Source organism: Lagenorhynchus albirostris, chromosome 5 (genome assembly GCF_949774975.1).
Source record: "Lagenorhynchus albirostris chromosome 5, mLagAlb1.1, whole genome shotgun sequence".
Taxonomy (NCBI): domain Eukaryota; kingdom Metazoa; phylum Chordata; class Mammalia; order Artiodactyla; family Delphinidae; genus Lagenorhynchus; species Lagenorhynchus albirostris.
This window is the reverse complement of record NC_083099.1, coordinates 136,555,465-136,568,674: the sequence shown is the minus strand read 5'-3', so window position 1 is coordinate 136,568,674 and position 13,210 is coordinate 136,555,465. Positions and strand designations below refer to the sequence as shown.

The following is a 13,210-nucleotide window of genomic DNA, read 5'->3' as shown; positions in this document are numbered from 1 at the left end:
TGGGGTTGGTCAGAATTTGTAAACTAAGAGAGTTGCTGAAATGGTTTGTATTTGAACAGTTTATCTGTGAGCTTATCTTTCAGAAACACACAACTCTGCCACGTAAACTGTTGCCTGAGCTGTTTGAGCTTAAACAGTCTTTCTGTATTTTAAGTTTTTGGTTTCTGTGTAGCTTATCTAGTTGACAGGATGTAATTCTTCATGTTTCTATCTCTCAGTCACAATTTTTGGATCATACTTCAACCATGGCTATGGGACAGACCACATCCTTGTCTAGATGATCTGTCTATACCTACATCACTGAGTTAAGCAAAGGGTCATGATGGAGGTCACTTGAGGAGTTTCACTTGATGTTAGACCTTCTTGCTTCTATCAGCAAAGATCATTTGATAAAAGAGCAGCTATGTGCAATACTTAAGATTTTTTAGAACCAATATTTGACCATTGCAACAGTGACAAACACTGAGTTGATAGTCTACTTCTAAGCCAGGAACCAAATGTGTCCCATTTAAGCCAAGAAAATAATATGAAGAGCCTTTTTTTTTTTTTCTTGGCTGCGTTGGGTCTTCATTGCTGTGTGTGTGCTTTCTCTAGTTGTGGCGAGTGGGGGCTACTCTTTGTTGCAGTACGCGGGGTTCTCATTGCGGTGGCTTCTCTTGTTGCAGAGCACGGGCTCTAGGCACACTGGCTTCAGTAGTTGAGGTGCGTGGGCTCAGTAGTTGTGGCTCGCAGGATTACTTGCTCTGCATGGGATCTTCCCGGACCAGGGATCGAACCCGTGTCCCCTGCATTGGCAGGCGGATTCTTAACCACTGTGCCACCAGGGAAGTCCCAAGAGCCTTGTTTTTACCAAATTTTCTCATGCCATTGTTTTCCAGATCTCTCTCTCTCTCTTTTTTTTTTTTTTTTTTTTTGCTGTACGTGGGCCTCTCACTGTTGTGGCCTCTCCCGTTGCGGAGCACAGGCTCTGGACGCGCAGGCTCAGCGGCCATGGCTCACGGGCGCAGCTGCTCCGCGGCATGTGGGATCTTCCCGGACCGGGGCACGAACCCATGTCTTCTACATCGGCAGGCGGCCTCTCAACCACTGCGCCACCAGGGAAGCCCTGTTTGTTTGCTTTTTATATTCCAGATATGAGTGAAATCATATAGTATTTGCCTTTCTCCATCTGACTTAGTTCTCTTTGCATAACACCCTCAACGTCCATCCATGTTATCACAAATGGGAATATTCTCATCTTTTTTTTACGGATGAGCAGTATTCCATTATGCGTTTGTGTGTGTTTCTGTGTGTGTGTGTATAACATCTTCTTTATCCATTCATCTGTTGATCGGCACTTAGTTTCCATATCTTGGCAATTTTAAACAATGCCAAGATGAACACAGGGATGCATGTAAGTTTTCAAATTAGTGTTTTCATATTCTTTGGATGAATACCTAGAAGTGGGATAGCTGGATCATACAGTAGTTCTATACTTAATTTTTTGAGGAATCTCCATACTATTTCCACAGTGGCTGCACCAATTTTCATCCCCTCCAACAGTGTATGAGGGTTGCCTTTTCTCCACACCCTCAACAATCCTTGTTATTTAAGTGCAGGCAGCGAACCTAACCCTGTGGGATTCCCAGCGTGCTCCCAGTTGGGAGGGTTGTTTATGAAGGTCTTACTGCGTGCCAAGTCATTAACTGGAATGTTTTATTTAATGTTTACCTAATCCTTACAATTGCTAAAAGTGCCTGCATTCTGGTTTGTTCTAGGTCATAGACAATAAGTGGCATATGTAGTTAGGTGTTATTTTATGGAATTAGGAAAAAAATCTTTAAGATCTCTGTGTCCATTTCCAAACTAGTAGTTCAGATGTTATGGTGTTGATCTAGACATTGATAATCCTCTGCTGGCAGTTTAGAAAAATAAAATGACAAGAGGAAACTAACAGCCTAGTGGAAGGGAAACACTTGTAAAGTAAACCTGACTCTTCAAATAAGGGTTCCACACTTGCCTTCAGGGGCTGTCACTTTCCACCTCCCCAAGCCTGAGAATCAGATGTGAAAAGTGACAAACAACATGACAGTAGAGGCGTCTGTACAACATGGAGTGCTTCTGTGAAGGGAGGGAATGTGGTGGACAGTCCCTGGGGCCTTGGGGAAGCCAGGCGGTGCTGGGCAGTACGAAGCTTCTCGTCACTGCCCTGGGTGGTGTTGGGCCCCTCACAGGGACTCGTGATAGAAGACACTTGTGCAATTCCAACGTGATTTCAACATTGTCACCTATATAGGGGCGATTCCTATGACTATTATCCCCATTTTACATTTGAAGGGATACAGTAGATGCAGTATTTTGATCAAGGTCATGCAGGAAGGCGGCAGCGCCAAGACTTTTTGGTTTCAGCTGTTTGCCTTGAAAGATTTCAAACAGAAAAGTAGAACGAATAGTAGAGTGGACACCCGTATGTCCTCCAAAGCAGGTCCAACAATTATGAGTAACTGAGCTGGTTCAGCCTTGAAGAGTCTGCATAAATGGACGTTTATAAAGAACTGCTTATTCATCTATTGACTTTTATTTATTATTTGTCACCCATCCCACTTTTCCTCCCCTGGGATCACAGAAGGAAACACAAACGGCTTCACAGAATTAGTAGCCATTTCCCAGTGAGGACTTGATAGAGATATTTTGATTCTTTTATTTCTTCTTTTTTTTTTTTTTTGCATAGGGATATTTTTGACAGTGTAAGTGTCCTTTCTGTGAAATTGGGACAGGAGCATAATCGGGCCCATGGGGGGAGCTGTGAGTGAGCTCACCATTGCACAACTTTTTTCTCGGAAACAAACTGTCCATGAGGCCCCTCAGCATCCGGGGGCAAAAGGGCCAAGTACACGGGGGTCTCTGCTCCTTCTTCTGGGCTTTTGGTGGCTGTGGGTCCCGCCATGTCAGTTCTCACCCACCCTGGGCAGCAGGCATTCAGGAGGATCTTGTCCCCTCCTCTCTGCTCACTCAGTTTCCTGGCTTGGATTCTGGACAGGACCGTGACGCCGATTTTCGTCACCCCATAGGCGGTCTCAGGCCAGCCCTCCTTCCTGTGCACCCCGTTCTTTGTGTCTTCCACAAACTTGTTCATGAGCCCCACCAGCTCCTCTTCTGTGATGGTCTCACTTCGAAACTTCTGCTGCAGTTCGGGGCTGCATTTTTTAAGAGAGCTGACACTCACAAAGCTAGACACATTCACCACTCTGCCTAAAATACAACACAAGTCATTACATAGAAAGGTGAGCACAAGAACAATGAATGCCAAATTCGGGACAGGATTTATGTCCTCGTGTCCTCTTGTCAGAGGACATTAGGGAAGGAAGAGAACGTATTTTGGGAGGGGGTTACTCATTGGGTTTTATCTGTTTTATGATTATAAGTAACCATCTGTTATTTCTAATGTTTTTAAAAATTACACATAATTATTTTGAAAATTACAGGAATGAACTATTTCACTTAAACTCAAGAAATAAGTAACGAAAACGGGAAGAATTCTGTGAATCTACCGCCCAGAACAACTTGTGAAAATTATTTTAAAAACTTAACTATTTAAAGTCTCTGCTAATGGTACTGAGGGCATAGAGCAAATGAAGAAACTTTTATTCCCGAATATCTCCAACAACTCAGCTAAGAACAGAGTCTGTTCTGTGGTATTTCAACCATGACCTGCTCCTTCCTTTCCCCCTTTCTGGCCATAACAATGGAAACTTCGTGCATCCGAGAACACAAGACTATTGTATCTTCCCAAGATGCGTAGGACATCAGCATGTCTCATGCCGCTCCTCAGCTACCTGTTGCAGAGGTTCAGCTCCTGGCAAGTGCATTTAGGAGGTGATCCAGCCCTCACTTGTGGGACAAAGGCTCTACCTGGGGCTGGACATCCTGAGAATACTGGGGCCCAGACTGCCCTTTCCCCAGCTTGTTTGTAAGGCAGAAGTATCATGCAAAGCGAGGCAAGCTGACGAGACCAGAGAACACTGCTTCTCTTCCCTCCTAGCTCCTAGAACAGGAGTGTCACAGAGAGAAGTGTCACCATCCCTGCCTCTGTCTTCAGACCTGTGGCTTAGAGATGTTGCACAAGAGGGAGAAAGAGTCGGGACATAAAAACCTAGAGGTCTGATGCTCTCCCAAAAGGATGTGATTTCATTTGAAAGCGTGTGGGGAAGTTCGACCCTAAGGACACTCTCAAAAACAATGGAAGTTGTGCTGAAAAGCAATTAGGAGATTGGTAGCTTTGTTAGAAATATAAACTAAATCATGTAAGTCAGCAAGTTTGCCAGAGAAAACTAGAGAAAGATAAGGGTAAGAACCCTTCTCGGTTCAGAACGGAGCACCAAAACTACCCTTTCAAAAGAGCCTGAATGTAATTGGATGGAGATGCGTCTGTGAAGCGATTTATGCTGTGCCTTGTCGAAAATAGTGGAGTAATCAGCCAGCAAGTAGTGGAGCTTAACAGCTGGGTGCGGTGCGGGAAAAAGACAGCAAAAGAGAGTTCTGCTAAACCCACAGTAATCCCAGTGTGACTGTGCGTCTCAGCCAGGCTGTACTTTCTGAGATGAAACATCAGAAACTTAACACTGCGAGGGGAGGAGGGCGGAGACTCAACTTCAAAAAATAATGTAGCCAGTCACTGAACAAATAAGCAAATAACAACCACAAGCCCGTGGGAAGTAGGCTCTAATAGCAAGAGTAGCTATAAAATTCTGCAGTGTCCCGTTTCCAACCAAAAATTACCAGGCATGGACAAAGATGTTAAACCCTTTTTTTCCATGGGGAAAATATGTGGCAACAGAAATGGCATGTCATGCTGCCGTAGTCAGTTAGCTTTGATGTCTATCCCACTAAAGGTTTGGAAGTTCAGAAAATATCAACAAATAAATTAGTAGATGGCGTTAGGACTCCCATTCAATGATTCTCTGAAATACATAAACTGATTTAGAGAAATCGCCACATTAATCTTCCGGGCATTCTTCTAAGATGAACACATTTCTGAAACGGGTCGATTAATCCACGTCCTCCTTCTAATCTAGAACATGTAAAGAGTAAGAAGCAACTAGTAAATGAATAGAAATGACATTGTCCTTAAGATAGAATAGAACCAATTTGTCCAAATGTTGCAGTAAGCACCATTCAGAGATGCTATATTTAGGATAATTTATTTCGCTCTCAAAAACACGACCAAGCCTCTCTCACAACAAAAATAACACATATTTCATGAGTTAAAAATGCAAAATATAGAAAGGCATAAAGAAAGAAAAAAAGCCTGCAGGAGCGGAAGTCAGAATGGTTAACTGGTAAACGGGAAAGGCAGCTATATTACTATCAATAAAAGGGCCTTGGGCTTCCCTGGTGGCGCAGTGGTTGAGAGTCCGCCTGCCGATGCAGGGGACACGGGTTCGTGCCCCGGTCCGGGAAGATCCCACATGCCGCGGAGCGGCTGGGCCCGTGAGCCATGGCCGCTGAGCCTGCGCATCCGGAGCCTGTGCTCCGCAACGGGAGGGGCCACAGCAGTGACAGGCTCGCGTACGGCAAAAAAAAAAAAAAAAAAAAAAAAAGGGTCTTGACATTATTTATTTCATGGGTCTTCAACCTGGACAGCAGACAGAGAAATACTGTTAACTTCTTCTAGGTTGGTTATAATCAGTAATCAAATGACAACCTTTTTTATTCTGTGTTAACTAGTCTACCTCAGGAAGTCTAGAATCAGCGGTGAAAAGACTAACCCGTATCAGGGAAGCCTGACCAGGAGATCCAAAGTTCTCTCGAGGTAATAAACTCCTGGATGTGGCTGTTTCATCTTCCCAATGTGTTCCATGCCAGCCCCTCCCACTGACTGGATCCCCAGGGATTAGAGCCAGCCACCTGGAGCCCTCTCCTCCCAACTAGGTGAGACTGTAGACCCAGAAGAGAATCACACGCTCGCTTAAGTCTTGATAACATGAACTGCTGGAGCTTTTCCCCAACAAAACCAGAATTCTCCTATTTCAAAAGGCAAGTAAACCTTGCTGCACTCATACTGAGAATATAGCATGTATTTAAAGTTCCATTTACTCTAGCTTTCGAGAGGCAAGACAAACTGTTAAACAGAGGCTGTCTTAGCACATCTGGAGGGTACTCATTCCTCCTTCTGGACAAAGCCCAGACACAGCAAGAAACAGCCCAGCTAAGTAAGAGGAGTGGTGGGCCAGAGGTCATCAGCACGAGGTCAAGAGGAATGCAGCACGTGCAGCTGATACAGGGAACTCCACTGCAGCCCACAAGTGTGGGGACCAGTGGAGGAATCAGGTGACACTCTAAAGAGCTGACTTTTTAGGTCCTAGTGAACCAATTCTTAGAAGAACTTTCCAGGAGGACAGGATGGGGAAACAGGGCAGAAGCTGAGTGTCAATTGTAAATGCATGTACTAAATCTCCAGCCACGCCTCTTAACCTTTCTAAAAGTATCTGCTTGTCTTATCTGGTATGTTTAATGGGTGGTGGTTCCCCTCCTGGCCCATTACTTCGGGGGTAAGTATTATAGTAGTTTAACCCAAAGGAATATGAGAGTTTGTTTTGTTGGAAACATTGAGCAGATTGAAGGGCAGTTAAAATGGACCTGGAGTTCGGCAGGTCGGATTACGGAGATCCCTGCAAGTCACGCTAAGGGCCTGGACTTCACTCCTGAAGGATTTTTGGGAGGGGGAGTGAGCATGCAGAGTACAGAGAATGCCCAGGAAGCAAAGGACTCAAGAAGCAGGGAGAGACTCTTAGGAGAGTTTACAATTGTCTAGAAATGACAGCTGAGGGCCCGTTTGCAGAGCTGGGATGGGGGTGAAGGCCTGGGAAGAAAATCAGTAGGAAGTGTCTTAGGATCTGGTAGATGGCAATAAGCGGGCAGGCGTGGTGACCTCCAGGATCCCGGTGGGTGGATGATGGGATCAGTGGCCAAGATGATTTGGGGAAAGGACGAGTCTTTGGAAATATTTGTTTTAGATGGGGGGATTCAGGGGAGGAAGGATGGGAATCAGGTTAAGATGGAGAGGCAAGAAGACACAATGTGTGCCTGGAGCTCTGGGAATGTTCTAGGCAGGTGACAGATTTGAGTGAGGCCTAATGAACTGGTGGGAGTAGAGACTCCACTAGCCTGAGTAAGATCACCCTGAGAGGGGGTCAGAGGAGAGAAGGCCTGAGATGGACTCCTAAGGGAACGCCGCCTGTGGGGGGCATGGAGCAAATCAAGAGCCTTTCAGAGGAGACCTTTGAGCTAAGATGGGAAAAAGAAAGAGCCAGATGTGCAAAGGGCAGCTGGACAGACAGCACCAATGACCTGGGCAGTGTTTAGAGGAACCTGAGGCCTCAGGGCACCTGGCCGGATGGTGGCACAGATGGAGGCCAGTGTAGCTGAGCAGGAGAGGTAGGGGGGCCTGTAGATGAGACCAGAGGCAGGCAGGGACCAGATCTTGCCAGAAACACTGCAGTTTGGGCTCTTCATCAGACTCACCTCGGGGTTTTATTAGAGGCAGGAGCTCTGTGCACACATCTTGGGTACCAAAGAAGTTTGTTTTCATAGTCACTTCTGCTTGAATATGAAACGGTGTGGAATCAACAGCTTTTAGGAGAAAAGAAAAGTGGAGTGAATAAATAGTAGCCATCAAGTAACATTCTTTTTTTTTTTTTTAAGTAATAGTTGTGGTTCGCGGGCTCTAGAGCACAGGCTCAGCGCTTGTGGCGCACGGGCGCAGCTGCTCCGCGGCACGTGGGATCCTCCACGGACCAGGGCTCGAACCCGTGTCTCCTGCATTAGTAGGTGGATTCTCAACCACTGCGCCACCAGGGAAGCCCTCAAGTAACATTCTATAGGAAGATACAAAGAAAACAGCGCATGTGAAATCTGTTGAATTTTGTGTAAAGGTTGCGTCTGGTTCGTAGTATTGAGCCGGCATGAATCTCAGGGTCTGACAACGCCTATGGTTTTGTAGGATGGCGCCACTGCGGGGGCGGCTGCCCAAAGGGTGCACACACACGGGATCTCTGTACATCAGTTTTTGCAATTTTCTCGTTTATTTCAAAATGCATTAAAAATTAACCCAACTGCTCCAAAGTCCAATCAGAAAGAAGCTGTGGGGCAATCTAGGAAAGGTCCCCAGGATTCGAGCCAAAGAAGCAAAGTTCCCTATGGCTAGAAAGCATCCAATTCCCTGCAGACTCCGCTCTCGCTGCACCCCTCCCCCTTCCCTTCTCGGTCCCTAGGGAGTCATATCTGGACCCCACAGGCGGGAGAAGCCCCACCGCAGCGATTCCCCGACAGATACGGCCCATCCCGGATGATGAACGCCTCGCCTGGGAGCACCCAGCCCCTTACTCTTGAAGGCGATGCCCGCGTTGTTGACCAGCACGTCGAGGCCCCCGTACTCCTTGAGCAGGAAGTCGCGCAGGGCGCGGATGCTCTGCAGGTCGTCGATGTCCAGCTGGTGGAAGCGCGGGCTCAGGCCCTCGGCCTGCAGCTGCTGCACGGCCGCCTGACCCCGTGCTGTGTTCCGCGCCGTGAGGACCACGTCCCCCGGAAACTGCCGGCAGAGGTCACGCACGATGGCGAAGCCGATGCCCTTGTTGGCCCCGGTGACCAGCGCCACACGGGCGCAGGACGACATGGCCGGGTGCTGGGTGTGCGGTGCCCTTGGGTGGAGAGCGAGCCCGTTGTGCTTTCCCAGCGGCGCGGCGCGTCAGAGTGTCTGCGCAGAAGCTGGAGTTTGCAGAGCGCGCACCTGAAGGTCCCATGCCTGGAGCTGCCAGGCTGAGCGCGCAAGCGCAGGCGCAGGTTCCGCCCCTTCAGGGCTGGGCTCGCCGGCGCCCTCCCAGCGGTGCAGGGAACGTAGAGAAGGGCCATCAGGCAAGTTTGCAGGACAGTCCTGCTGAAAAGTCGCTGCTGGCGACTGCCTGCCTGGCATCAGAGAATCGTTCTGATTAGCTGTTTTGCCTGTGTTTAAACTGAACCCTATCCTCTGTTCTCCTCCTTTTCACCCAGATGTTCAACTCTTCGCGGTTGCGCTTGAAGAAATGGGTCATTTGTGCAGACTTTGTTTTTCCTGGTGTTTGAAAAATATCGCTCGAACTGAAGTCTTTGTAACCTAGAGTCGTGGAATAAGTTGGGAGGACATGGTAGGGATCGAGTGTGTGTTGCTTCCTCCCGTAAGTATGTGAAAGCCAAGCTACTGCCCTATCCTTGAATGATTCTCACGTGTTAGTGGGGAGTGTTTACTGAATCATCATAGGGTTACCTCACTAGATACTTCCAGGGTTGTCAGGTTGCCTGTATGCAGGTCCTGAAGTGTACAGGTGCAAAGGGGCTCTGCAGCCCTTTCTCACACTCAAAATAACTCATCAGGATTTATCTCCATTTTCAAGCGAGGAAATGGATCCTCAGAAAGTTCATAAATTAGCTCAGTGGGAACTTAATTTTCTTCCTTACTATTTACCACTTAAAACAGAGGAATTAGGGGGTCTATAAGATCATTTTCATTTCTGTGCTGTCTCTTGTCGACTGAAAGAAAATGCACAACCTAGGGGACTTAGGCCTTGGGATATAGCCTCTCAGATAGCTGAGGGACTGTTCTGAAGAGGTAAGGGAGGAGCCAGGATATGTAGGAGTTTTTGCAAAAACAAAACAAAACAGGGCTTCCCTGGTGGCGCAGTGGTTAAGAGTCCGCCTGCCAATGCAGGGACACGGGTTCGAGCCCTGGCCTGGGAAGATCCCACATGCCGTGGAGCAACTAAGCCCGTGCACCACAACTACTGAGCCTGAGCTCTAGAGCCCACAAGCCATAGCTACTGAGCCCACGTGTCACAACTACTGAGGCCTGCGCACCTGGAGCCTGTGCTCCGCAACAAGAGAAGCCACGACAGTGAGAAGCCCGCTCACTGCAGCAGAGAGTAGCCCCCGCTCGCCACAACTAAAGAAAGCCCGTGCACAGCAATGAAGACCCAACACAGCCATAAATAAATAAATAAATTTATAAAAAACAAAACAAAACAAAACATAAAAACAACCCAGGTAGTCGGAACATCAATTACTGCTAATTAAAGAAAACCAGACATCTCAAGTTAATGAATTTAGCACTTTTCAGTGTATAGGAAGATGCAAGAGTCTGGGTTTATTGAAATTATTCCTTTGATGTGCACCTGAACCATCTAGAGCCAGTATCCTGTTTTTCTCCATCCTGAATTCCCTTCAGTGTGCACCAGCGCAGTCCGCTGCCATGGCTGATGGCTTGATCCTTTGTTTACTGAAATGGCAGGCAACATTCTTTGTCCACACTCTTATGGTATCCACAAGCTACTAGTGGCTATTTAAATGGAACTTTAATCAAAATAATACAATTAAAATTAGGTCTTTAGTTGCTTTAGCTGCATTTCAAGTGCTGAATAGTCACGTGTTAGTGACTGCTGTATCGGACAGTTCAGATATTTCTTTCCATCAGTGCAGACAGTTCTCTTGAACAGCTATATTTTAGATAGTCTCCAATTACGTTGCAATTTCAAGGGATTTTTCCAATCAGTTGCAAAAAACAAAACTAATAACCAGGGTACACGATCTCTGGTCGTGTTCCATATCAATCCTTACCTTTAAGGGAGATGATATATTGGCATTGTTCATAAGTCACCCAGCCCAATTTTCTAGTGTTACTAGGCTGGTTATCCTTAGTATGCTTTTATTGTTTCTAACATAAAGGAGCCTTTAAACTTAAATGACCATAGCCTGGTGTTACCCACATAAATCCATCCTGTAACTGAGGAGGTTTTTGACTGTGATTCAGTTGGTGGTTCTGACTGAGCTTGAGTGACCCTAAAAGAAAAATTCATATTTATGGCCAGGGTCAGAGCAGGTATTATTAACTGGCCAAGTGAGGGAGTCCCCTCTAGTAATATCAATTGTGGCCTAAGGGCCTTCCAATTAGAGCCCTGGAGTGGAGAAATCCACCAAGGTAACCCAGAAGTACTGGATATAGGTAATTGACCACAAACCTAACAATTGGATTAACTTTAACTCTGCATAAGTTTGTGAAATACAGTGCTGTTTTCCACAGTGGCTGCACCAACTTACCTTCCCTCAAGCGGTAAGGACAGATGTTAATCAGTATTATAATGTAGTAGGGAAGAGTGTCCAGCATGAACTGAACTCAACTTGGATTTGTACAGAGGTGACTGGATGTTTTAAAGGGAAGTTGAGGGAGTAGGCAGGGGGAATGGAGGGGCTTGGGTAGAGTCAGGGGAAAATTATAAAGGCCCGGTGAGTGTAAATGCCCATCAGGGCTATAAAGAGACTGGGAGACAGAGGTCCTATCCTATCTGATAATTACATTTCAAAGGAATGGCTTTCAGGTCCTTGAGAAAGAAAGACTCAGGTCCTGAGTTGTAGGAGATACATATATATTGCAAATGGACAGAGGGAGAATTCACAAATTTTAAGTCCTTTTTTAGTAAATGCTCTAAGAAAGGGTAGTAAAGGACCTCTTGTCAGGTGTTGGCTAGAACAAATAGTAAATTCTTCTGGCAGCCTGGAGCTCATTAAGGGGGAAATAAGGTCATCCTAGTGATACAGCCTTAAGCTATTAGAAACTATGTTAGTGTTTAAGTCTTTTAACGTGGAGGTTGGTGGGGGAGCGGATGAAATCATTAGTGCTGAGTCAGTAGGTTTTATAGGCCCAGGCTGAGGCCTAACTGAAAAGAGGGCTTGGAAGAGACTGGCTAGAGCTTGGTCAAGAAGAGAATCTTTGTCAATTCCCCTCTAGAAAATGGGAGTATACATGATTTTTCTCCCTCATAAAGGGAAAATACCTGTTTTATCTACCCCTTTTCTTCTGTCTTGAATGCATTTGTAATGAGAATGTGATGCCTGGAGCTGCAGCAACTATCTTGAGACCATAAGGAAACAAACTAAGAGGTTAGCCAACTCCCTAAGGATGGTATTGTGGAAAATTAGGAAGAGCTTTGATTTTTAATCACATCACTGACTCATGGGTCCAAATCTGGAAACATCTATTTCCAGCCCCCCTTTGCTTTTCAATAAACTTTAAATTTTAGAATGGATTTACTGAAAAGTTGCAAATGCAGTACTGAAAATTCCCATATACTCCACATCAAATTTCCCCTATTATTAACATCTGACTATTGAAACTGAGTGGGACACTGTGAGGCACTCTCACGTACAAAAGCTCCTCCATGTCCCCAGTTTCTTGTTTGTAGTAAAAGGTTTTAGTCTCCTAGGTCTTCCCTGGGTTCCAAGGAGCAGGCACATGCAGTTACTAATTAGGGAAGTGAGGGAATGCAGAAATAAAGGAAAAGCAGTTAAATAAGAAAACTAACGCCAATAGTTCAGTGATAAAACAGAGTCCTAGTTCTCCCCAAGGTATGTACGTAACAACTTGATGGATATCTTTGAATTGTTCTTTGGGAACTAAGACCTCATCCCCACCCCCAGAGGTGGAGGATGGTGACTACATGCTGAGCACAAGTACCAGACCCCAGACTGGCTGGAACCACAAAGTTGATGACTGAGATTCCTGAAACACCACCCTGTTACCTCACCACCAAACAATCGGAAGAAAGTCATGAACTCTGCAGCCCTCACCATCAAATGTTGCCTTTAAAAACGCTCCCCTGGAAACCATTGAGGAGTTCGGGTCTTCTGAGCATGAACTGCCTGTACTCCTTGCTGGACCCTGCAATAAATGCTGTACTTTCCTTCACAACTTGTCAGAAATTGGTTTTGCTGTGGGCGAGTGGACCTAAGTTCAGTTTGGTAACAAACACTATGATGGTACATTCGTTATAACTAAGAAATAACCCTGGAACAGTATTAACTAAGCTCTATGCTTTATGTGGCTTTCACTAGTTTTTCCCTCTAATATCCCTTTTCTAGTCCAAGGTTCTCTCCAGAATACTACATTACATTTAACTGTCATGTCTCCTTAGTTTCCTCTGGTTTATGACAGATTCTCAGAGTTTACTTGCTTTTCACAAGCTTTGACAGCTTTGAGGAGTACAGTCGTCCCTTGTTATCCAGGACCCCCCGTGGATACGAACAACCTGGGGTGCTCAAGTTCCTCAAATAAAATAGTCTACTATTTGCATATAACCTAGGTACATTCTCCCATATACTTTAAATTATCCCTAGATTACTTATAATGCCTAATACAATGTAAATGCTA

At 45.9% G+C, this 13,210-nt stretch overlaps 1 protein-coding gene across 1 annotated transcript; it reads right to left on the bottom strand.

The window, feature by feature from the left end:
- Positions 1-2,538: 2,538 nt before the first annotated feature.
- Positions 2,539-8,797, bottom strand: CBR1 (carbonyl reductase 1). The gene is made up of 3 exons (XM_060150910.1): positions 8,365-8,797; positions 7,504-7,611; positions 2,539-3,231 (listed from the first exon to the last, which is right to left on the bottom strand). The coding sequence occupies exons 1-3, from the start codon at positions 8,651-8,653 to the stop codon at positions 2,795-2,797; spliced, it is 834 nt and encodes a 277-aa protein (XP_060006893.1). The 5' UTR covers positions 8,654-8,797; the 3' UTR covers positions 2,539-2,794.
- Between the last annotated feature and the right edge of the window lie 4,413 nt (positions 8,798-13,210).

Coding starts and splice junctions, on each gene's coding strand:
- CBR1 (XM_060150910.1), bottom strand. CDS start 8,653: ATGTCGTCCTGCGCCCGTGTGGCGCTGGTCACCGGGGCCAACAAGGGC. Junction 7,612..8,364: donor CGCGGGCATCGCCTTCAAGA/GTAAGGGGCTGG, acceptor TTCTCCTAAAAG/CTGTTGATTCCACACCGTTT. Junction 3,232..7,503: donor GCCTCTAATAAAACCCCGAG/GTGAGTCTGATG, acceptor GTTGTATTTTAG/GCAGAGTGGTGAATGTGTCT.